The sequence below is a fragment of the Syngnathus floridae genome, chromosome 11 (genome assembly GCF_059516105.1).
Source record: "Syngnathus floridae isolate MCC-2025c chromosome 11, RoL_Sflo_1.0, whole genome shotgun sequence".
Taxonomy (NCBI): domain Eukaryota; kingdom Metazoa; phylum Chordata; class Actinopteri; order Syngnathiformes; family Syngnathidae; genus Syngnathus; species Syngnathus floridae.
In genome coordinates this window covers 12,211,555-12,235,537 of record NC_142423.1, presented here as the reverse complement: position 1 = coordinate 12,235,537, position 23,983 = coordinate 12,211,555, and the positions used below count along the sequence as shown (strand labels likewise).

Genomic DNA, 23,983 nt, shown 5'->3' with positions numbered 1-23,983 from the left:
TTGTCTTTTGTGGCAAAACTGGTGCAAGAAATGCAGTATTGTTATTATGGTTTAATTTAAATACTGCACATTGCAAATAACAGAAGCTCAAAAATAGATTCTGTTAGAATCTACTTAACTGGCATTTGAAATGTAGGATCCACCATCTGCTGTGAAGAAGCGCAGGAGTTTGTTATAATGCTCTTACTTACCTGATTATTTGTCTTTTTTTTTTTTTTTTTTAGGAGGTCAGCGGCGATTACACATGGTAAGGCCATTTTATACTTTAAATGTGAAATACGTCTGAAAAAGCACGTGCGGATTTTCCAAATGCATTAGGAATAAATGCATGACGATTGCACCAATGCAGGGTTTTTACTCTCACGGCACATTGCAGGGTGCAACTATAATATAAACAGAGCAAATCCTAATGCAAACTGAGTGTTGCTTTTTATGCAAAATGTATTGTTTTTGTATAAGATCTCATTTGTTTGTAAAAGTTTCCACAATAGAGTTTCCAACGCAGTTCATCAACAGTGACAGTCGATAGTACAGTACACGATAGTCTGCTGGCAAGTGTACCCATTGCGATCAAAGTCCGGAACCAGGATTTGTGTTAGATTTGAGGTTTTTTGTTTGGTCAGTGTAATGACTGCTTTACAGTAGATAATGTTCAACCAGCTCGGATCCTTTCTTGATACTTCCCTCAGTTAATGATTAGCTTGAATTGGCTTTGTGGCATAGAACTTGCCTTCTGGAATCCAGATTGAGCTAAAAATATTTGGATTGTCTAAATGCAGGCTTACTTGCATTGTAATTGCACGATATTTAAATTCTTGCTTTGTGTGGAGATACATATTCACTTGTACTTGGATGAGAGAGAGAGGGTGAGAAAAAGAGGGAGGGAGAGACTGTTTAGAGATTGCTTTCATAATCTGTCCACCAGTGGGAGATAAACTTAGTGGGCCTCAGAGGCTCAACGTGCTGATAAAGGTATGTTATTTCATTATGCCAGGCATAGGAATGGACGGCATTCATCGGCGGTGAACGGTAAACGCCACTCAGCAGTGTGTGGCTGATCTGCAGAACAAGTGCATTGTCCAAACGATTTGCCTCCAAAATGGCCTCTGTCGTTGTTGGTGACACAAAAAGTTGTGCTCTCTAAGAAATGAGGTGTGGATACGTGCACAAGGCAATAAACAGTCCTGATTATTATCTTTTTTTTTTTTTTTTAACTGTAGTCCAATTCTCATCTCCCGTCAAACCTTTGCAACTGTTGATTGTTCGCAATAACTAGCAATATGTTTTTGCAAGTTTATTTGAATGATATACATACAGTATTGCCAATATTTGTGAAAAGTACCTCACTTATTAAATTCCAATAAGAAAATGGTGAGGCAAAGCTCTGTATCATAAACTCAGTTGGACATGGGATTTCAATTAGACGACGGTGTTGTTATCACAATGGTGCATCCCTCATTGTCACATGACAATATTTGTCTTTCCTGTCAATGGACTCCTTTGTTTCTGCTTCTTTTCATGAAGAGGCTCAGTAAATCCCTTAAGTACAAATGGGCCTCCTCTACGCTGTATCAGCAAAGGGCCCTGTAGCAGCGAGATTAGCCGGAGACCTCCTCCTCCTCCTCCTCCAACAGTTAGCTGCCTTAAGAGGGATGAGCAAGGGCCACTGTCCAATGGTGGACAACTTCATGTCATGTTGTGGCCAACCCCTAGCTGAGAGTTGAATTAATTCCCCATCAGGTTTTACAGTATTATAATAATTCTTGGTGAAAACATTCAGGGCGGGGCTCGGCCGGGCTTGGCTGGAGGAATTGGCCCCACACTGCAGGGAGATAACAGACGTAGTAATGAATTCCAGATTGCTGACAGGGCAATGTGGCTGTGGAGTAGATCACCCCGACAACATCAGGCACCAGCTCCTCATAAAATGTACGCAAAGTGCCGTGGCAGCAAAAGCCAGTCAACCGAGGGGAAGCCGTGTGCACCTCCACCCCTTGCTAAGGCTCACCCTTTTTTTTTCATTCGTAAGCTAGTTCACATAACTGGATCACTATATATATCCGTCCCCAATTATACTTATGAGAATAGACTGAAATTGACAATTATTGAAGGCAGTTCAAGGCCAAATGGCATTTGCGCTGTAAAGCCAATCCTTTTATTTTCCTATTGCGTTATAGGATTAGTTTGTTTCATTTTTTAAGTGGTGTCCATGGATAAGTCCCCTGATTTCAACCTAACCTTCGAAACAATGCAGTATAGTGTGCCGGATGTCTGCGGCTTCTGTTTAGGTGCTCGGTGGGCCGGCCTGCCAAGCCAAGCTCGTTGCGTTTTTGTTCGGCTCAACGGTGTTTGTTATCTCCGACATGACGTCGTAAGATAGACACCGACTTGCCGCCATTTGTCTGAGCAGATAACATGGGCCAGTCTGTGTATTTCTCACTAGAGTCTGACATTTTTGGCAAGGATCTTGCGACTCTGGCCGTTAAATCTTTCACGGTTGATTGACTACTAAGCGAAGGTGCGGTAAATCAATGGGCTGGAGTTAACCGACAATATTTTGGAACAGCTTGTCTGTTTTGAAATAGCTTGAGTAATTGCATTTAATATGTCTTCTGAAGGTCTTTAAATGGCTTAAAAGACCCCCCCCCCCTCGTGTGCTGTAGCTATTACGTTTGGCAGGACATCAGTTAAGCTAAAGTTTACTCTCTGTACGGAAGATAAGAGATGAAACGGATCATCACCTTAATTATTATTGTTGCTATCAATCGTTAAACATGAACTTGAATACAGTTGGAGGCGCAAATACGATATCTAGCGTTCGTCTACAAATGTTTAAAATGTAGAAACGACGTGACAAGATGAGTTTGTGATTTTTGGAGGCACCATAGCTTGGAATTGATGACTCAGTACCATAAGTGTGAATTTGCCTGCCCTTGCTATAAATAGTAAATGAAAAACTTGATTCTTATTTAAAGTACCTCAAATAGGACTCGTGTTTTGATGGTATTAATAATTATTTTCTCTCTTTTTTTTTTTTAATTGATGTATACAGTACTGAAACAGCCAAATCAAACCTAAAGCATCTCCCAGTTCTGCCCACCCAAGTTCTCAGGAAACACCCGTCTCTCAGTTACTGGTTAGTTGTCTAAGCAGTATCTATATTTCTTGCCACCAAAATGTCTTGATGTGATTATTAAATATTGTTTACTTCATTATAGTGAGGACAAAGTAATTGAACATTACAAGAAATTGAAGGGACTGACCAGAGGACAGGCCATTGTGAAGTAAGTATCAGGAGTTTATGTTTTATGAATACACTTATTTTGAGTTTGTGAATTTTGAGTAATGATGGGCCAGAATGTGACATCAGTGGAGGTGCTCAAGGTCAACAGCCAACAAAGCACTAGTTCCGTTCTGTTGAAACCCAAAACAATCCCTCGGGGTCATTTACAAAGTGAGGTTTTGTGCCCTCGAATCGATCAACGGATTCTCCCATCTTCTGTTTTTACAGTGGGAAGCAAATCGATCCGCTTCCCACTGTAAATGAGTGCCACTTAACTCTGCCGGCTGTACAAAGGCCACAGGTTGGCAGTGATGGAGTACAAGTGAGGGTGGTCCTTCTAATCTGCTCCTCTCTCTCTCTCTCTCTCTCGCTTTAAAGGTATCTGACCCTGGTTGAGTCACTGCCAACATACGGAGTCCATTATTATCCAGTAAAGGTAACATCAGTGGCTTCAGTAAAACTCACCGCTCCTCATGGAGGAACTTCAAGTCCTCATTAATGTACAGGAGTGTTTGATGTTAGTGTTGGAAACAGAAAATTATATTTTAAAAGTCTGCTTTGTTTAGATGTGTCTTGCTAAATCCAATGGACTTGAGGTTTAGTTAGATTAAAGATGTATCAACTATAAGAATTTTGACTTTGCTACAGGACAAGCAGGGATTACCCTGGTGGCTCGGTGTCAGCTACAAAGGTGTTGGCCAGTACGACTTACAAGACAAGCTGAAACCAAGAAAGGTATTTGCTTTAATGTATACTATGTGAACATTCCAAAATGTAGGCAAGTGTTACACTGTTCATTACCAAAGTTATTGAGTTTAACTTTTTTTTTTTTTTTTTTAAATCACAACACTTCCTTATGAACCTTTGATTTTGTTAGCCCTGACATGGTTAATGATCCATTCAATGTGTAAATAAGCATCATTAAAATCCCCATTCCCACGCCAGTCAAGAGAAAGCAGAGTTGGTGGGAACGACATTATCGGGTTTAGTGTTATTGAGTCAAGGTTAAGATAAATAAGGAAAAGGGGGGGGAAATTAATAAAAGGCTTATTTTTCTGCAATTCAGGCTTCAGTGTGGACCCCCCCGTCCACGCCTGTTCCGTTAAATATAAATAAATATGTCTTTTATGTGCTTGTTGAGTGTCATTGAGTAAAACTGCATTTTATTTTTTATACTAAGATCTCTTTAATGGGCTTACAAGTACCTATTTCAAGGGAAAATGTGATTTCTTTAACGCCCCCACCTTTGGGATTTGAACATGGCTGCGTTGGCCTTTCATATGCACAAAAAGTTGAAAGTTGTTGACGCTGCAGGATCTGTTGTAACGCAGGTTCCCAAAACAGCAATGAGCCGTCCGTCAGTGTCACGTGTGTGGTATTTGTGTTCTATAGGGAGCCGACGGGCCTCTAGGTCTTGCGTTGGCACTCAGCCAGCGGTGCTCGTGGGTGATAAGGGAACATACCTTCACAGTTTCCTGCTGTTGGGGGAACACGGAGTCGTTTTTCAAAACCACAGTTGAACATTTGTTGACATTCGTAATTCTTGCGAGTCGGCTGCTTTTGAAGAATGAATTTGGCATTTCTTGTGATTTTGAAGGTAAACTGCAAGTATTGTCAAGAGATTTGGATACTGTTGTTACTATGAGTTTAAATTGATTTGAGAATGTCTATTTTGGGTGAATCTATTTCTGAATCACCTTCTATCGAAAGTGAGCAGCAAGATTTATTAAGAATGTCCGCTTTGGGTTGAAAATAATGAATGATGGTTAAGATTTATGAATCATATTCCGTCGAAAGTAAGGCCCAGAATAGAAAGATCAATTTCCTCATTTCTTTTACAGTGAATGGTTATATTTGTATAATGTCACTTGATGTGTCATGTGGAAATGCGTGACACAATTTCCAAGGGGTAGAGCAAACTGAGCTTTATTTTTGTATGCCGTTCAAGAGTTTTATTTTTTTAGGCCGGTTACTCGGAGTCCCAGGTGCATGGATTATGGTTGTTATTGATTGTGATCCTGACTGAAACCTCCAGCAGGATCAGAATATACTAAAACCACAGGCATCTCGATCTGAAATGCGAGATATGACAACAATGTTGACTTAAACACTCTTTATTCACTCAATGCTTCAGGATAAGATTACAACAGCATGAAAGAAATCAGCAATTTGTTTTGTAGTCTACCAACTCTGTAAAACTTCTGTAGCAGTGAAAGGGATCTGCAAGAAAATTCTCACACTTGTTGCAAAGCTTGAGGTGTGTCACATCCCAAACATATTTTGGCAGTGGCCTCAGATGCAGTCTGTGAGCGGTTTCTTTTTGTTTGGGTTTTTTTTTGTACTCCATATGAGCTAGCGCATGTGTAAACTCTCTCCTCAAAGTTTTGATTGCAGGGAACCTTGACATTACTCCAATCAATGATATTTCAACTACCGACTGTACAAATGTGGAAGTGTCGGTTCAGGGAAAAGAGAAAAATAATGCTGAAATCACAGTTGCATACTCCAGTGCAATTCTTTTAAAGAGGAAAACTAGTATCTTATATCCAAAAAAATCTAGCGACACCAGTCCTGGAACTTTTTTGACTCAACTCATCCTCATATATGTATGTGTACTTTGTATTTTTTATTGATATAAATACAACCTGTTTGTCTGGTTTGGCTAAAAGGAAAGCGGGCTGTGTAGGCGCGCTGGAGAGAGAGAGAGAGAGGGAGCAAGCTCAGAGTGGCGCAAAGGCGAGGGTGAGGTGTCTCTGATGTCAGAGGACGGGGGTGGTGAAAGGGGTGTGGCTCAGCTGAAACTCTTGCAACACCTATCTAGTTCCCGCAGAGCACACAAGAAAGGGCATTGTTCAAGGAAGCTCAAGCCCTGTGGGAAGCTCAAAGTCAGTAGGATCAGGAATATAGCAGGGGGAAGTCAAATCAAACTTCAAGGTAAGACTTGATCACGTCCATCTTTCAGTTTTTGAAATAGCTTTAAGAATGTTGAAATTGCAGAGGAGCTTGTGTTTGGCTTTTATTTTTTTTTCCCCTACCTGAGACAGTTTCTCCTGCAAAGTACAAAGTTGTCCTGAATGCTGACACCTTTGAGCAGTTCGCTTTGGTTCACTGTTTGATGTGCAACAAAAATCTTTTGAGGGATTATAGTAAAAAAAAAATGGATCAAATAGCAAATCTCAGGCAGCAGTCGTGCAATATAATGATTGCTGCGGTGGTAGAACTACCTGGCAAAACGTTCACACCTATTATATAACCGCAAGACCGGAACAAGATTCTGTAGCCTGATTTTTTTTTTTTGTCTGTCTTTGATTCATCAAACCCAAGTCTTGATTTTCTGAACAAATCAAATCCATGTCATTTCTGATCATGTGTTTTCTGCTAGTCTACAGTGCTCAACGTCCCGAGAATTACCTGTGGTTGAACTCTTGAGAAATGTTTTTTGAGCCAAACTTAAGATTTTGACCAATTTTGATTGGTCCGTGTGTACTCACTCAATGTGACACTGACAAATCTCATTGTAAGCAACTTTTTCTCTCTCTCGTTCTCTGCAGTTGTTCTCGTGGAAGCAGTTAGAGAATTTATATTTCCGAGAGAAGAAATTCGCTGTGGAAGTAAACGACCCCCACAGGTCAGTGAAGCAATCTTTAAGGATCTGTGATCTTTTTGTTTGGGCTGTGATGTCTTTTTATAGCCGCAGCTTTCGCTATTGTCATGGATGTTCTTCTCCTACACCTTGCATCTTGTCGACAATGGTCAATTTAGGGCGCCTTGTTCCCGGCTGAAAGTAAAGGCGAGCACTCTCCTGCTGTTAGTGGGACACTTGACTTTATCTTCGATGTGTTGCTTCCCAGCACCAGAGCTTTAAATAAAAACAACTGGCTGGCTTCAAAATGCAGAGATTTTGGTTGGATTTTGAAGCTTTGCCTTTGGTCCCTGGAGAATTCTATCATATTCTGTGGGCTTATTTTTTTGCTGGCCATGTTGGGGAACTGCAATGAGTGTATAAAGTTTTTTGTCTTCAACAGCCAAACGGTGAACAAGCGGACCTTTGGACAATCTGGCCTTGTCATTCACTCCTGGTATGCCAGTCATTCTCTAATTAAAACTATCTGGGCGATGGCCATCAGCCAACACCAGTTCTATCTGGACCGAAAGCAAAGTCGAGTGAGTATTTGCTTCTTAGAATCCCCTGATCATATTTCAACACCCGCTTATTTGATATTCATTGACAAATGACAGCCATGTTTCACAGTGTTCTTTCCTTGCTATGTTTCATTTTTGCCTCGGTGAATATAAAGCCGACGTGCCCCGCCTTAAAGCTCCAGTTTCGTTTTCTCCCCCTTTTATTATGCATTTTTTCTTAACTCACCAGCAATTTTGCCCACATGAGTGCATATATAGTAGTTTGAAAAGAAATGGCTCCCATGCTGGATATTTTTATGTGGTCTGCACTTGAGCTTAATGGTGGAAGAGGATTTTTAGATAACCAGAGGGTCAGGTACTTGGAACTGTTGATGCGCAAGAACTGTTTACTATGCAGAGCGAACGTTTTATTCCTCAGTCTGAGTGGTAAATCAGTAGAATTGTCTTTTTTACGATGCCGGTCGTAATGAAGCTCGTAAGGAATCACACAGCCTTCGTATAATGTGTAGAGTCAAGCTTGAAATACACAAAAGGCAGAAATAATAACAACATAGCAAAAGGGAATTGTGGGTTTTTTTTAGTCGCTGTCCAATTACCCAAGGATGCAAAGCACGTGTTTTTTTTTCGTGTTTGTGCTTTGTGGAGGACATTTGCTGAGCTAAGACACCATGAAGGTGGACGTCTTTTGCAATGGAGATACATCAAAGAAAAAAAAACGTGAAACCGGGAGGATTTAGATTTGATTCATTTCTCGTTCTCCAAATCTCATTATTTTAAATTCACAATGTTGTGTCGGAAACCTGTTTTGCGTTTCAAAGGCGGATGGCGCACGTGTTCGGACAGGAATAGATTGCCTAACCTGATTGTTGAGGGAGAAGCAGATTAATTCAGCATGCAAATAGGACAGCCTGATTTTTGTACATTCTTCCACTAAAAAGCTCTCAATCCCTCCTTAATTTCTCTTTTCATTTCAAAATACCTTGTCTATTTTCTCCACGTAGTCAAATATGAGCACAACAAGAAGCTCGGGAGACATCGCTGTAGATCTCACAGAAATCAGCACCCAGCGGATCGGTAAATTTCCAGGTCCTGCAAGCAAAGATCAGCTCATCATGGCAAGTAGTGGAAGCCTCATCTCAGCCGGTACGTGGCAGCTTCATCTGTCCTGCTCCTCGGGTGCTCATCCACTTTAGTCATCATCTCACATGTTCTGACAGGTTCTGCCGACTCTGACGTCGGCGATGAGCAGAGGAAAGAAAAGATTAGCGAGTTGAAAACAAAAGAGAAAAAACTTCAGGACGCACTGAAACAGAAAATTGAGGAACTGAAGAAGATCTGCATGCGAGAAGCGGTTAGTCTGTCAATCTTTTATTTTCTGATTTCTGTAAAGCCGGGGTCATCTCCAAGATCCACATGGCTCAGCGATGAAATATTGCGGTGGAAGATGTAAAGCATCCAAATCGGAAAATAACGTGATTGTTCTCACTTTCAGGAAATTACCGGCAAATTACCAAAAGACTATCCGTTGGTTTCTGGCGAAAAGACTCCTCAAGTTCGAAGACGTGTCGGCGCAGCATTCAAGCTTGACGATCTTTTCCCCTATGATGAGGTAAGACCAATGTTTTGTTTTGCAGTCATTTGAGGATTCCTTCTGCTCGACAAAATAAGAATCGTTTTAGGTAGGTGAATGAATGAATAACTCATTTGTGTGTTTTCCTGTAGGACCCTCATTTGAGGAATCTGGAAAGGAGATTCGCCTTGCAGCAGAAGTTCGTGGAAGCAGCCATGAAGTTAACCAATGAGATGGATCTGAGTAAGACAGTGAAGAAAAAGAGAAAGAATAACTGCTTGGACGCTATGAGAAAACTGGAGGAGATCGAGGGGGAGATCAACGCCTACAGGATCTGGAAAGGAAAGAATCCCACCCAAAGAGCTTCGCTGATCTTAGCAGGTGTCATAAATAAGTCACACATGCAGCATCGGAGCCTTCTTTTGCTTGAAAGATGATGTCGACATGAATCATTTTCTGAGTCATTTCCTAATTATCATTTTCAGACGATGTCAACCCATCAGACCTCAGCTCTCAGTCTGACAGCTTCACGCTGGATGAAGGTAGGGGCCCGTTTTAATTAGTGTTCACGTCCATTTCTGTAATAGACATCAAGTAAGCCTGTCTTTCCTCGCAGATGACGAGCTCAGCGCCCACAGGCAGCGCTCAAGTTCGCTCCAGTGCTCCCCGAGATCCCACCATGCAGAGACACTCAGTGTCTACTCCAGCAATGAGCGACGAGTTTCAGCTAATGACCAACACACAGACGGAAGGTATTTAGCAACCGCCCCGTCACCTGTGTTAATGTTTTTTTCTGTGTGGTGTGGATCTTGTGGAGACCTGTGAAGCAGCTCCAGATCTGCATTCCTGCCAATTGCCTCAAGCCACCCTTTGAAAAGTTCCCCCTTTATCAACCCAAATCCACCAGTTTTAAAAATAGAATGGGAAAAAAACTTGTCGACGCCTGTGAGGGAGCAAGCGCCGATCCCTGTACGGTTGCAAACAGGAGGGGCCGAATGTTAAAGTGGCGTTGCCCAATTATCGTAATTTCCAGACTATAAGCCGCGACTTTTTTCCAAAATTTTGGACCCTGCGGCTTATAGTCAGGTGGGGTTAGGGTTACGGTAGCTTCCAGGAGTTTTGTTGCCTTCAAATGTGAACTAATCCTAAGCAGTCACAATGTCAGATGACCGAAATGCTGTTTTCAGGACACCTCCACAGCGTTATTCTTCCATCGGCCGGCCAGTCTGAAAAGAAGAGGAGCATATCCCCAATATTGAACTGAAATTTAATTCTTGTCTGTGTTCCAGATCGAATTACGGTCAAATTCAGGAACCACTCTACCGCAGTCACCACGATGCCTTCACGAACCACAACAGTCCGTACAAATCAGGTTCCAGAGATCCTCGCGACGCCCGCAGTATGCCTCCCACGCCGCAGCTCACGCGCAACGCTTACAGCAGCACCCAACTCAAGTATGTCGTGTTGAACATCTCCAAACAAGCATTTTTGGTTACATGAAGTTTGACTCGATTTGTGTGCGTGTCGCATTCAGATCAGAGGACGCGCCGCAGCTTTTTCGCCAACGCAGCGGGAGTCTGGAGTCCCAGTCGAAGTTCGCGCTAGAGCCCGAAGCACGCGTGCCCGCGTTCACCATGTCCCCGCCCCGACGCAGCAACAGCACCGAGGTACTCGACGACGGCTCGTCCTACACCAGCCAGTCCAGCGTGGAGTACACGGTCCCCGGCAACCCCAACCACCGACGGAGAGTGCGTGGCCGCCACAGGAAAGATATTTACGCCAACACTGGCAGCATGCCCAATTTGGCGCAGCCAGATGTCCACAGTCACGCCTACCAGCGCCGCGCTCGACCCACCACGACGACCTTCTACATCACGGGATATCCTAACCACGCGGAGCCAGAGATTTACCCTAACGGCATCTATATGTACGACAATGAGACGGAGGGACACTACAGCGTCAATCCTCCGTTCCATCCTCCCCACGCTGCCTATCGTCCCCGCGATATGCACGATCGCTACGGCAACGACGAGCTAGACGGCACGTCGCAGAACGTGTACGCCACGCTTCGGCCGCCCAGGAACCGCCCGGCTCCCCGCGGCGAAGAGCAGATCTCGAGGAACTTTAAGAAGGCGGTTGTGGCCGAGCACTTGAGAGGCTGGTACCATCGCAACACGGCTTACAAGCAGGCCGCTTACGGCTCCGAATACGACCAAGGCTTCCAACACAGTGTGAGCTACCAAACCATGGGTGCACCGCTCAGCCACAGCAACAGGAGCCTCTCCTACTCATCAGGTTAGACGAGTCTTAATCCTGCGTTGACGCGCAGGGAGTTCAGAATTAACATTCTCCAACGTTCTCAGCCTCCTCCAATGGAAACTGGCACGGCCATATCGGGGGTCACGGACGAGTCGATTGTGACATGCCCAAGCAGATGCCGCAGACCTACAACTACACCACAGCTCCCTTTGCCCGCCCAACCCACAGCAGGTAAGAAGCTAAATGTATCTCTTATTATTATAGATCACAAAATGTATTATTATAATATTATTATGTGCTGTATGTCCAGACTAGCACTTTTTTTTAACTGCACCATTTTAAAAACATAACCCCTCCACCCCCCAATCCCTTCCATCTCCCCTTTGGAGTCCACTGGGCTGGCTTTCACATAGATGTCACTCTTGACAGCGTTTTACTATTTCTCGACACAGCCTTGATGGTCGGGGACACTGTGTTTTTTCTTCCACAAGACCTTCCTCTTCATTTTCCCCCTCCTGCCTTCCCTCCTCTTCCTTCTCCCCTGGCTGGTGATCTGCAGCCCAGAGGAGGTTCAGACCTCCGCAGGGTACAGGCCCAGTAAGGTGCACCTCGCAAAAGGTACTCGTAATAGGTAGACAATCTAATCTACGGCCAGAGCCTGCACCTTCGCTGCTTCCGAGACTCTGCTCATTAGCTGCTTGTCAATGTTTTGAAGTGAGCTTTGCAGCTGAGATGTTTGACTGACTTGCTCAGTGTCACGCACGATGATGTTCATTCAACTTAACTTGCATGGCTTTGGCACGCGACGGTGCTTTACTTCTTTCCGTGATTGACATATTGTCATTCAGCGATCACATTCCTCTGCACTAGGCCCCCCCTGCTCACGTGCCGCCATTCACCATTTTGCCCACGTGCAGATTCCTCCTTTATTTTTAGTGGCAGGGTTTTAGTGAAGCTTCACAGAGGTGTACGCAAACTTCTGACCAGGACATTTGCTTCCCTTTCGGAGATCATAAGAGACAAAAATGTGAACTCATCACAAATGCTTATCAGGGTCACGTGACCCGACTGGCATCTCCCAAGTCCCTACTGATGTCTCCTTTGTAGTGGTGAGAGAGCATTCAAGTGGCAGAAGGAAAATGTGGCCCCTGAGCATTGTTGGATTTCATCGCTACTTGTGTGTGTCTATGTGCGCTATATGCTTTTTTTTTTTCGCTCCGTGAGAATGTTTGCCCGCGACTTGAGTCATCTCAAGTGTTTTGTGCCTGCAACATGCTAAGTGGCCATAACGCAGTCCGGCATCGATCGCTTGCGGCTAGAACTTGTTTGGAATCGCCCTTTCATACCTGTAGCATGCAATGGATTTTTTTTTTTTTGTTAGATGCATTTGGACCAATTTGAAGCGAGCTTGAGGGAGGAGTGTTATTTTGCAAGATGTTTCAGGATGATCATGCCATGACAAGAAATGTTCTGTTAAATGTTAAAGAGGCTCTTTACTCACATAAATAGCTGCTCCAGTCTGATTGTGTTTTTCCTTTTAATATCATTTCAGATCTTACCTAGATGTCAACCAATTGGACATCAGCAACCATTCGGAAACCAGCCTGGACCCGCAGGATCGGATACACTGGCACGAAGGCTCAACAACAGGAACAATAGTTTAGCTGCCTGTCATTCAATCGTTTTCCGCATGACAAAGGCGTCCCGGTGCCTTAGACTGCACTTACCTGTTTTTCTGACCAAGGAGAGCCAAAGAATGAAGGAATTTACACGCAAAAGCCAAGTGGACCTTGTGTTTGTATTACTGGCACTTGTGCCGCACTCGAAGCTGCCGTGGAAAAGCAGACTTCAAGTACGCAGTTTTGCTCTGAAGACATTGAAACTAAGCAGAGTCGCGTCTCCGCTGAGCCGCACTGAACAACTTTTTTATCGCGTTTTCTCCTGTTACTCGCATACATGTTTGAACAGAACCAATGAAGGACCAGATGAGGAGCAACATAACCTGATCAAAAATGAAGGAGCTCTTTAGCAGCCAACCGGACAAAGATGGCTCTTTACCAGCAACACTGCACAACCACCAGATTATTATTATTTTTTTTATTTCTGGATGCTTTTAACCACCACACCGCTTTCCGTTTTTATTCCATCTGACCATGATGTTTCTAAAGTATACTACCTTACTTTACTGTAAAATTAAATCATGTGTTTTAACACCAGTATTACTCCCAAGATTACTGCCACACCACAAATATTGAAGAGAAGAAACTAACAGAAAAATGGCTTTTTTTATACTTCCATGCTGGAACTCATGGACCGGTGCTCGTAATTTCTCTCAAGAGAATGTTACATGTTTTTATTGTTAATACACTGGTTGTTTGTGGAGCATCTTGTGGATTTGAAAAGCATGTAATATATGGCAAAAAAATTGTTAAGCTGGTTCTTAGGATTTTGTATAATTTCACTCGTTGGAATAAAACAAATCAGATTTTGTTTGAAGTCGTTGTATGGTTGATAGGACACAGGGATCCACGAAACAAATTTAATGAGTGGAGGAGGGATGCAGGATTAAAGCCGTTAAATTAGCTAATTAAATGTTCGGTTCAGTTAATTAAACGGCCTTGGAAACTGTAGCATTAGATTAGTGGTGCCACATGCAAAAAGGATCTGCTCACTTTATTCGCTTGCACTTGTTTGACTCCGGGGAGCTGTGAAACTGCATTTTTTTTTTGCATTTAAGAAAAGTAATGCTTCAGTGGCGTGAATGAGTGAGCTTCTCCAACCAGAAGCAAAGATAAACGTCAAAAAGTTTGCCTTGCTGCTGTCTTGCAAAAGCTGTGTTTTGATTGTTGTCTTCTTTTCACACGGCTGTTTTGCCAGCCTTCCTTCTTATGTTCTTCAACACTAAACCCACCAAACCAGTCTTTAAACCTCACCACACCCACTTTGGGCTTTAACCACCTCTTGTGTCCTCCGACAAGCTAGTCCTTATTGAACCAAACCCTCCCTTTAGGCCGAAATCTGCTCGATCCTCCCTCCCCCCCATTCCGATTCTAACCTTTCACCTCATTTCACTCCCAAACTGACACACATTTTCAAGTGTGAATGAATTGACACAATTCAGCAGCTCCACTGGCTTGTTGTGTTCCGCTTCTCGGTGGAGCTCAAGGGAGGTCTCGCACAATCCCGGCTCCCTGGCTTTTTACCCAGAGGCAGTGACAGGGATCGTGTTTGGCATCCAGCTGTCTCTAGGCCTGGACTGATTCATACCAGCTGCAGACAGACGCTAGTGGGCTGTTCCGGCTGACACTCAACTACACAAACAAGGCCATCTTATGTGCTTCAATCCATGAACAAGGTACAATCAAAACACGTCCGAGTTGTACAGTGTAACCCGTTGTGTGCGTTGACTTTTTCTTTGTGAGAGTTGTGCAGAACTTTCTTGCGTAGGAGACACCTGTCGAGTGTGCACATGCGCTACTAGGAGACGTGAGCAGCTGTAGGAACAAAAACAAGAACCTGCACTGTGCTGACAGAGACATGATTTTACTTGAGCCAGGACTTTCTCAAGTTGCACAATATGGACGATGTCATACTGAAGAGCTGCTGCAGCAGTTGATGGTTGCTGTGATCACTTGTATCATTTCGTAAAACCTCTCAAGGTATGTCGATGCACACCAAATTCACCAGGTTCACGTAAACCCTCATATGGAATGGTTGTCTTAAATTTAAATAAGAATCCTAAATGAGACTAAAAAAATGGAGTTTTATAGGAAGCCAATTGATTTTCCTTCACTAGGTCGGTAACCTTGCTAAACACTTTTTTAGCGCTCTGTGTTACTAACATTGCCTTTCTGCACTAGTGATGGGAAAGCTGACGTGGTGCTCCACTGAAATTTGGAGATGGGTGATAAGAATTCACCACACACTGATCTGTGCTATGAGCAGCCCATCGATTAACATCACCCAAGCTAATCAGTCACCCCGAGGCCTCTGTCAAGATGAAAGATTCAAGGCTGCGCGAGGAATACAGATGGATTTAACTTAAGACCTCGGAGGCTTTTGAAGTCTTCACTTTTGAACGTTGACACAGTGATGTGACTCATGTATTCCATTCATCGTGGCTACAGACAAAGAAGGTACTTTCTCTTTTATTGCAAAGAATTTGACGTTCTATTCACAAGAGTACTAAAGCAAACTTGATGTGGGATTAGAAATACTTGAAACAATAGCATCTTTAGAGTATCTTGGCAAAGACGTGTGTCCATGTGGATTTTTGGTGCCTTGAAATAAAGTTTGACTTCAGGGAAAACGGCCAAGGCTGACGCCCGTGACTGAGTAATACAAGACAGATTTGAGAATTAGGGAGTAGTCTTGTAGGATGTTTGATTCTCCTTCTAATATATGGGAACTTGTTGGAGTCTGTTCAAATAAACACAACGGAGTCAAGATCTTTGGTAAACAGATAAACTGGAGTGCGTTGTCCTTTCTCGCTCCGGTCACTCCTTCATTCTGGCCTCAAGGAAGGTTTGGATCTTTTGAATGTTCTCCTCTTGCTGACCCAGAGACTCCAGGAAGATGCCCATCGGTGACTTTTTGAGGCCAGCGAACTCAATTCTATTCTCCAGTTTATTCTTCATGTTGCGGAGGCGAAAAGAAGAATGGACCAGTATCACTGCAGGGGTAAGAGTTTGGAAATTGTTGTAATTCTCAACAAAAGCTACATAATGAACCTGTGTATCCATTATTGTTTGTTGTGCAGTGAGATTTTTTTTCTCATTTCCAATCGGGCTTTGGCTGAGTGAAGGTTGGGAACCACTGATCCAAAATTGCTGTTTGTAACTTACATGTGAGCGGTGAAGTGATGGCTGTCATGAACACCATGACGCTCCCCAGAATTGATATTAACACGCAGCTCGTCACCATGACAGCAATCACGAAAGCTGAGGGGTTCTGATTTTTGAAGTTCCTGATGGCGCTTCTGTTATCTGCCGCCCACACTGAAACCAGAAAGACTCCTAAGACCACAGCCATGGCGGTGAACATTCCCAAAGGGTTCAGCAACCTGCAGGACACATGGATAGAGGACATTGCTGCTCAGTTCTGATGGTTTGACAAGTGGATTTTAATTTGGTCGTCAGCACCACCAAGTGGTGAAAGCGAGTTATTACAACAGCGCTACGGATCATAAACGGACTGAGTTTTGATCACGTGCTAAAATTGACTAAATGTTTAAAGATTAGAGGTAACTGTGTCAAAGTGCAATCTTGGTGTTCACAACTAAAGACACTGAATGTTGACACGTTGACCTATTGTGTCTTTGCCCCATACAAACAAAATGTCAGAAAGACTCCTGATGAAAATCAGATAGATTCGATTATTGCATTATTTCGCAACTATGCAAGTGTGGTGCATTTCACTTAAATTCATAGTTATTTTTGCTTGCACCGATATTTACTGACAGTGTACAGAATTCGCATTAATAGCATCCTTATGTAAGACTCGACCTAAAAATAATGCACGTTATAGATACTAGTCAGCTGGGATAGCGTCCTGCAGGAAGCTCAGTCGTCAAGGAAATGACGACAGTTAAGCCTATAAAAAATATATGCATTGGTTTCATGTGGCTGTCATCACACAAAAAACCTGGCATGGCATTCAACTTAAGTATTCCCCTTTTCAGAGTTACACAATAAACAGACGAATTGGTGAGGACGCCGACTGCTTCCATGATTAAGCAGATGCAACGCTACTTACCCGACAATAAGAAAAACACTGACAGCGACTGCTAAATAATTAGTCTGATAATAAAGCAAGTTGCTAACAACTCTGTTATTCCATTTAGCCATATCTTTCATATCCGGTTTGGCGAATCTATCCCAACCGGGAAAGAAATCCTCCCACGGTCTTAGCGGCGTCAATTCTACTTTTGCCATTTTACGCGTAACACTTTACTAATCTGACAGCAAGGCAAAACTCGCGTTTAAAAAAAAAAAGCAGTATAATCTCGCGAGACTATTGCGTTTGCGTGAAGTCCATGCAAGCCCTGCTATTGGTCAGTGATCACTTGACCTCACGAAACTTCCTGGTTAACCTCATTGTCAGAAATGTGATGGCAACTACTAAGGGAAGACGTTAATACTCTGTTCAGGTGACAGGTTTGTTCTACTCTACGCATATATGTCGAAGTTTTATGTTTCTTGAAGGTTTTGAGTAAAAAAATGGTGTATTTTATACGCCGGCGGCATGAATTGTCTTTGCACAGATGTGGAGCAGAATATTGCGACTTAGTGTGCCTGGTCGGACGTGCTTGTCGTGGAGGAGTCTTTTCACAATGCAACTAAAGAGCAGCGAGTTCAAGGTTTTGTTCACCGATGGCCTGAACGAACTGGCAGGTCAGGATTTCAATATTTTGCTTTTTAGTCACTCATAATGGGCTACTCGCAGCTGGGTTACCAACATTTTCAAAATGCTTGGATGCTAAAATAAATTATTTTGCCTGGAAATACTTCTTTGAATAATCTTTGACACTCACATTGCGTTGAATGGTTGTAAAATAAAAACTGTTAGTTAACAATTCAATCATTTATCAATCTTTAAAATGTAGAACTACCACCTAATGGTTTAATACACTGGTGTCAAACTCAAGGGCCGGGGGCCAGATACGCCCCGCCACATCATTTTATGTGGCCCGCAAAGACAAATTGTGCATCAAATTCGTGTGTCATTACTAGAATTGCAAATTGTCTTCACTTTTTTTTTTAAATATTTGACCAGTTTTTACTCGTCTGATTTGAAAACAAGTTATTTGTCTGTTTTGTAGCTTTTACTGTATATAATATGAGGTGCTCATACATTTATTTGGGTTGACAGTCATAATGGCCCCCCGAAAGAAGCTATGACTACAATGCGGCCTGCAAAAAAAATGAGTTTGAAACCCCTGGTTTAATATATATGGATGGATTGGCACACGGGGACACCATCCTCTAAAACGTTGTGTTTTTCACTTTGTCAGAAACATTTAAGAAGAACCAATATGAGTTGAGAATAGCTGGAGGTGCTGTGCGGGACCTGTTGTCAGGAAAGCAGCCTGAAGATGTAGATTTTGCCACCACGGCGACACCTGACGAGATGAAACGTATGTTCCAAGACGCCGGGATCAGGATGATTAACAATAAAGGAGAGAAGCATGGGACCATTACAGCAAGGGTAAGCCTTGGTTGACAATATTAAGAAATCATTCATAGCCTGCAAAACTAGACTAAATAGTTCATGTAAGTGCATAATTTCATTTATTTTTTTATTGTTGGATTTTCCCAGTCATCATGCTCTCACGACACTTGGGTTTCCTATGACACTGTGTTCATTTGCTGATCTTTTTAAGCTTCACAATGAGAATTTTGAGGTGACAACGTTGCGGGTGGATGTTCAGACTGATGGCCGTCATGCCGAAGTGGAGTTCACCACCGACTGGCAGAAAGATGCAGAAAGAAGAGACCTTACGATCAACTCCATGTTTCTAGGTAACTTGACTTTTTATCCTTGGAGTGGAAGTTCAGCAACATTGTTTTGTTTCTGTTGACACCTATTGTCCTTCTGTTGACACCTATTGTCCCTTTGCAGGTCTGGATGGGACGTTGTATGACTATTTCAAAGGATTTGATGACCTCCAGAGTCGAACGGTCCGATTTGTTGGCAGCGCGGAACAAAGAATCCAAGAGGACTACTTAAGAATACTGCGTTATTTCAGGTGGGCTGGTTTTCTTTAATTCGGGTGATTGATACTAAAAAGCGTGAAATAATTTAGGCTCGTCTATATTCTCAACAGATTTTACGGCAAGGTGGCCCTCAAGCCCGATGAACACGAGCCTGAGACGCTAGAGGCCATACGAGCCAACGGAAGCGGGCTGGCGGCTATTTCAGGGGAGCGCATTTGGGTGGAGCTGAAGAAGATTGTGATTGGCCAGCATGCCGCTCAACTGCTGGAGATGATGTACAGCTTGGGGCTAGCACATTACATCGGTGAGATGGCTTCTTGAGTTGAAACCTTGGCGAACTTGGGTTTGTCCCCATTTGCTTGATATTTTATCAAAAGTGCATTCCAGTTCTCAATCGAAATGAAATGAGAGGATCTTTAACCCTACTGCAAAATATTATTTATGATTATAATTTGTGTGCGGGTAATTGGATTTTATTCTTTTTGAATTAGGGCCAAGCAAAATCTAATTAATGCCCGATTAAAAAATAATTGAGTGCAAACGCTACGAGGCTCCAGATGCCATCTGTTTAAAATGACTCTTGTCCTAATGTTTTGTTTTTAGGAGCAAGGAAATCAAAAGTTATGACAACACACGCCGCTCACAAAATGTTAGGAATATTGGTCTTTGGAGGACATTTCAGAACAAACCTAAAATGAACCTTTACGGGAGCATTTCATTTGACCTTCTTTCAACTTTTCAATACTCGTGTCCAGCTGCTTTGTAGTTTGAGTCAGCGCATGCTGCGCGATATGCCGCCGTGAAATCAAATGCAATCAGTCAACAGTCGGTTGTGAAACGCTAAAGTGTGTAGTCTCACTCTCATTTTGTGTTGGCCTGAAAGGAGCCATACTGCTTGAAGAATTGTTTGAACGAGCACTTCAGGAAACCACCTTTTCTTTTTAACAGAACACAAAGAATCAATTGGGCACAACATTTCTTGGTAGTCTGTGAGCATAATAGACTGACTGGGCAGCGAATCGATTCTCAGCGACGCATTATCTGTTTGGGCTCTGAGAGCGCCATTCTTTAATCAGATCTGTTGGCAAATGTGTTTAAGAGCTCCCAGGCCCGCTTGGCGTCAACAAGTCTATCAAATCAAAAGAAATCAAGACGCCTCTCTCTGTCTATCCGGCTGTCCTTAGGTTTACCTCCCGATGGCAGCGTTGAGGAGATGAAGCGGGTGTGCCAGAACACCAAAGGTCACTCTCCCAAACCGATGACCATCCTCGCAGCTCTCTGCCGCCGCTCCGAGGAGGTTGAGAAGATGGACCTTCGACTGAAGGTGTCCAAGGAAGAGAAGACGCTGGCTCTGTTTCTGGTTAAATACAGACAGGATCTTCGCAAGAACGATGACGAGCAAGATGGCCTCAAAACCTTTACCGACTTCATCATCGATGTAAGTTTTATCTTCTTGATATGTGTTGTGTGACAAAAAAAAAGAATCTTGTGCTTATTTTTCAGGCTTTTATGTGACTCACTGATGTTGAGTCGCCATAAACATGTGACAAATAATCAATTTCAATCCATTAGTGCTTGGTCACTATTGCCACCATGTTTCATTTTCAAAAGTTTCTCAGTTGGTTGGGTCATTGATTTTTTTTTTTTTCTTCTCTCTCTCTCCTCCATGTTTGTGTCAGCTCCAGTTGTGCGGTCGCAGTTTGCTATGCATGTTAAATAAGCACAGTTGGAGATGAGCTAACAAGTGTTATTATAGCAGTGTGATGTTACGCAACATGTTTGGGATTCCTGATGGAGTCTTGCGAACATCAGGCTGAATGTTGGCATCTCCAAAACCTTTCCACGTCAGCCTTTTTTCTGACTCGTGTCCCGTCGAGTGCATTTCACTAACGTAACGCCATCGCTGTTTTGACAGACCCGCGAACTGGATACTCAAAGCAAAGTGAGTGAGCTGCTCAAGTATCAAGGTGAGCACAAGCTGCTCGCGGAGCTCAACGCGTGGACCGTCCCCCGCTTCCCCATCAGCGGACACGATCTTCGCAAAATGGGCGTCATTACGGGTAAGGAGATCGGGGCAACTTTACAGAAGTTGCGAGACATCTGGAAGAAAAGTCATTATCGGATGGACAAAGATGAACTTCTCAGTTACGTGAAGTCCTGATGTGCCCATGCCAAGTGCGCATGTGTGTGTCGGTCAATAACGGTTTAGACTCTGGAATCAAGTTTGTAATCTCGCTTGCGTTAAGTATTGAATGGACCCGCGCACATAGCACATGCACATTAGCAGGGACATGCGCCCTCGTTGATGAATGCAATTTCAGTCAAATTGAGACCATGGGGCAGCTTTTAGACACCAACATAAAAAAAAAAAAGGTAATGCCGTAATCAACATCGCCGTGCAGAGAATACATTAGCGCTGTCGCATTTCATTTGCATATTTGTCTGCCGTTTCATCACTTTTAAGTGGAAAGCACAGATTATTTTCTATGTAAATGGTTTTTTTTTCTGGGAAGATGACAGGCTTTACATTGGACACAAGCCAGTATTTATTTCTCCTGTAAATAGTCTGGCATTTGTAAACATGTTCTATCCATCATGTGATAGGAATATTTGCGTTTGGCCACTTTATTTGATGTATATATTTAAGTATGTAGATTAGAATGTGTCCTGGTGATGACTGTATCTGCATTTCCAAATTGATTTATGGGCATAGTTGAAGTATTTGTCCAAAGTAAAAGTGAACATTATGGCAGAATATAAAGTCCTCTCACTGCAGGATTGAATCAGACGTGAGTTTAAGTCTTTTTATTGGAGAAGTCATTTACAACACTGCACATCTGTGACAGTGTCAAAAGTTGCAAATGCAAAATCACAGTTTGGTTGTCGGCGCAAAGGGTTTTTGATTCAAAATTCTTTGCAAGTCCTCCATTCATAAACGTCGACAGTCGAGGAGCGAGCTCCTCCTCCTCCTCCTCCTCCCTCCCGCAGAGACGAGAGAAAATGTGCAAGTGTTGTTCTCTTCCATCACTCTCGTTTAAGATGCGCAACACTTGGATGTGAGCAGAAATAATCCAATTGACATCTGGGGTGCTTGTCACCTTTCATCACTGTGATGCCACTATGAATTGGCTGAGCGACAACCTCACCGAGCTCCCTCCGGAGAAGCTGCAGCCTGACGAAAACGAGCCCCGGGACGAGCGCTTGGCTCGAGTGGAAGTCGCGCTCCTCTCCGTCATCTTCATCACAGCCGGAGCCCTCAACTCGGGACTCTTGCTGGTGTTGTGGAAGACAAGGAAGCAGCTGTCCAGGATGCGGGTGTTTGTCTTCCACCTGTGCGTCGCCGACTTGGTGGTTGTCTTTTTCCAAGTTTGCCCGCAGCTCATCTGGGACATTACTGACCGCTTTGTGGGCCCAGACGTGCTGTGCCGCGCCGTGAAGTACCTGCAGGTTGTCGGTATGTTTGCCTCCACTTACATGATCGTGGCAATGACCGTGGACCGATATCAAGCAATCTGCCATCCCATGGTCACCTTTCGGCGGCACCGTGCACGCTGGAACGGGATCGTAAGCGCCGCCTGGTGCGTCTCCTTTCTCGGCGGCATCCCGCAGCTGTTCATTTTCTCCCGCCTCGAAGTGGCGCCGGGCGTGTATGACTGCTGGGCCATATTTGTCACTCCGTGGGGCTTGAGAGCATACGTGACGTGGACCACTTTGGTCATCTTCGTCTTGCCCGTTCTCGCCGTGATTGTGTGCCAAGTGCGCGTTTGTCACGCCGTGTACTCTTCCAACCTTCGCCTCAAGTCGCAGTACGTTCTGGAAGAGGACGTGAGCAATGTGGTGATATCTGCCGGGGCTGGATTGTCCAAGGCAAGGACCAAAACTGTGAAAATGACCTTGGTCATTGTGCTCACCTACATCTTCTGCTGGACGCCTTTCTTCACCGTGCAACTGTGGTCTGTGTGGGACCAAGAGGCGCCCATGGAAGGTAAGGCCAAGAAAAATTCTGTGTGAAAACTTTGTATATAGGCTAATTACATCGTAGTTGTTCACTCACCTTCGAATTTCCTCGTCTTACCAGATCCAACCTTCACCATCTTGATGCTCCTAGCCAGTCTTAATAGCTGCGCCAACCCTTGCATCTACATGCTGTTCAGTGCCAAGTTTCCCAAGAGGTTGACGGGCCTGTTTTCCAGAGGCCACAAATCTCATCGGCGTGCAACTACGCAGGAAGAACCAATCATGGTCAGTTCCCTTTTCATCAATCTCAAGAACCTGACAGACTCCAAACATTTATCTGCCTCACCCACCTTTTCTAGCAGAACAACAGTCTAAACTCGGCAATAGACAATCTTAAAATGAAGGTTAAAAAGCCAAACTTCATTCACTGTGAATAAGTCATACTTTGGCCCTCTATTGTAGCTGTTTAGAAACATAATTCAAATCTTATTGAAGTCCTAAATCTTTAACAGTCAAGACTGAGAAGAATATTTTTTGCAGAATCATGAACATACTCTCGATGTGCTCATTCATGCAGCAAAACTCAATGTTGTAAATAATAATAATAATACGTTTTATTTATAAGGAGCCTTTCAAGGCACTGAAGGTCAAATGTAGCGTTCATGTAAGTCCAACTGAGGGAGATGGTGATGATCGCAGGTCCTCAGGAAGCTGCAGGAATATTAATCATTCTTTTCTGAGGATTTTTGAGGGGGGGGGGGGGGGGGGGGGGAAGCTTTTAATTGAACTATCACCCACATGCAGCATTTTGTACAATATACTTTAAGTGTTCATATTTGATTGTACACTTCCATAGCCTCTGTGTGTACGACTTAAGTTCATAGCAATGTTCAGATTTGTGATGTTGTGAACGTGCGCCAATAAATTAAGACGAACACAAACATTTGGATGACTGTGCAATTACTTTCAAAACCATTGCAGTATTTTAATTGCGTTGTCTTGTTTTTACCAGAAGTATAAAAACACTAATGCACTGCCAATATGCAAATATGCACT

General features: G+C 43.4%; 4 protein-coding genes across 7 annotated transcripts in view; 3 read left to right on the top strand and 1 right to left on the bottom strand.

The window, feature by feature from the left end:
- frmd4ba (FERM domain containing 4Ba) overlaps window positions 1-13,751 on the top strand; it is a 34,722-nt gene extending 20,971 nt beyond the window's left edge. For all 3 annotated transcript variants that reach the window (XM_088389272.1, XM_088389271.1, XM_088389270.1), the window contains exons 7-23: window positions 225-247; window positions 3,053-3,136; window positions 3,219-3,284; window positions 3,662-3,719; window positions 3,932-4,018; window positions 6,835-6,911; window positions 7,309-7,447; window positions 8,428-8,569; window positions 8,644-8,777; window positions 8,919-9,035; window positions 9,149-9,377; window positions 9,482-9,538; window positions 9,613-9,748; window positions 10,286-10,450; window positions 10,531-11,291; window positions 11,360-11,486; window positions 12,808-13,751. In XM_088389272.1, coding sequence (XP_088245398.1) covers window positions 225-247; window positions 3,053-3,136; window positions 3,219-3,284; window positions 3,662-3,719; window positions 3,932-4,018; window positions 6,835-6,911; window positions 7,309-7,447; window positions 8,428-8,569; window positions 8,644-8,777; window positions 8,919-9,035; window positions 9,149-9,377; window positions 9,482-9,538; window positions 9,613-9,748; window positions 10,286-10,450; window positions 10,531-11,291; window positions 11,360-11,486; window positions 12,808-12,919 — 2,514 coding nt within the window. In that variant the 3' untranslated portion in view covers window positions 12,920-13,751. The remainder of the gene's footprint in view (window positions 1-224; window positions 248-3,052; window positions 3,137-3,218; window positions 3,285-3,661; window positions 3,720-3,931; window positions 4,019-6,834; window positions 6,912-7,308; window positions 7,448-8,427; window positions 8,570-8,643; window positions 8,778-8,918; window positions 9,036-9,148; window positions 9,378-9,481; window positions 9,539-9,612; window positions 9,749-10,285; window positions 10,451-10,530; window positions 11,292-11,359; window positions 11,487-12,807) is intronic.
- Window positions 13,752-15,385: 1,634 nt separating this feature from the next.
- LOC148391154 (PRA1 family protein 3-like) lies at window positions 15,386-17,242 on the bottom strand. Its single transcript, XM_088389277.1, has 3 exons — window positions 17,010-17,242; window positions 16,100-16,317; window positions 15,386-15,927 (listed from the first exon to the last, which is right to left on the bottom strand). Exons 1-3 carry the CDS (start codon window positions 17,186-17,188, stop codon window positions 15,752-15,754), a joined length of 573 nt encoding a protein of 190 aa, XP_088245403.1. The 5' UTR covers window positions 17,189-17,242; the 3' UTR covers window positions 15,386-15,751.
- A 32-nt stretch (window positions 17,243-17,274) lies between these two features.
- trnt1 (tRNA nucleotidyl transferase, CCA-adding, 1) lies at window positions 17,275-21,758 on the top strand. 2 transcript variants are annotated; one of them, XM_088390272.1, is made up of 8 exons: window positions 17,275-17,403; window positions 17,518-17,647; window positions 18,268-18,461; window positions 18,637-18,775; window positions 18,876-19,002; window positions 19,081-19,274; window positions 20,155-20,408; window positions 20,886-21,758. In XM_088390272.1, the coding sequence occupies exons 2-8, from the start codon at window positions 17,518-17,520 to the stop codon at window positions 21,129-21,131; spliced, it is 1,284 nt and encodes a 427-aa protein (XP_088246398.1). In that variant the 5' UTR covers window positions 17,275-17,403; the 3' UTR covers window positions 21,132-21,758. The 2 variants fall into 2 exon arrangements, with proteins under 2 accessions (XP_088246398.1, XP_088246399.1); XM_088390273.1 differs by having other exon boundaries at window positions 17,301-17,410.
- A 142-nt stretch (window positions 21,759-21,900) lies between these two features.
- LOC148391152 (vasopressin V2 receptor-like) lies at window positions 21,901-23,681 on the top strand. The gene is made up of 2 exons (XM_088390274.1): window positions 21,901-22,955; window positions 23,049-23,681. The coding sequence occupies exons 1-2, from the start codon at window positions 22,091-22,093 to the stop codon at window positions 23,300-23,302; spliced, it is 1,119 nt and encodes a 372-aa protein (XP_088246400.1). The 5' UTR covers window positions 21,901-22,090; the 3' UTR covers window positions 23,303-23,681.
- Window positions 23,682-23,983: the final 302 nt, after the last annotated feature.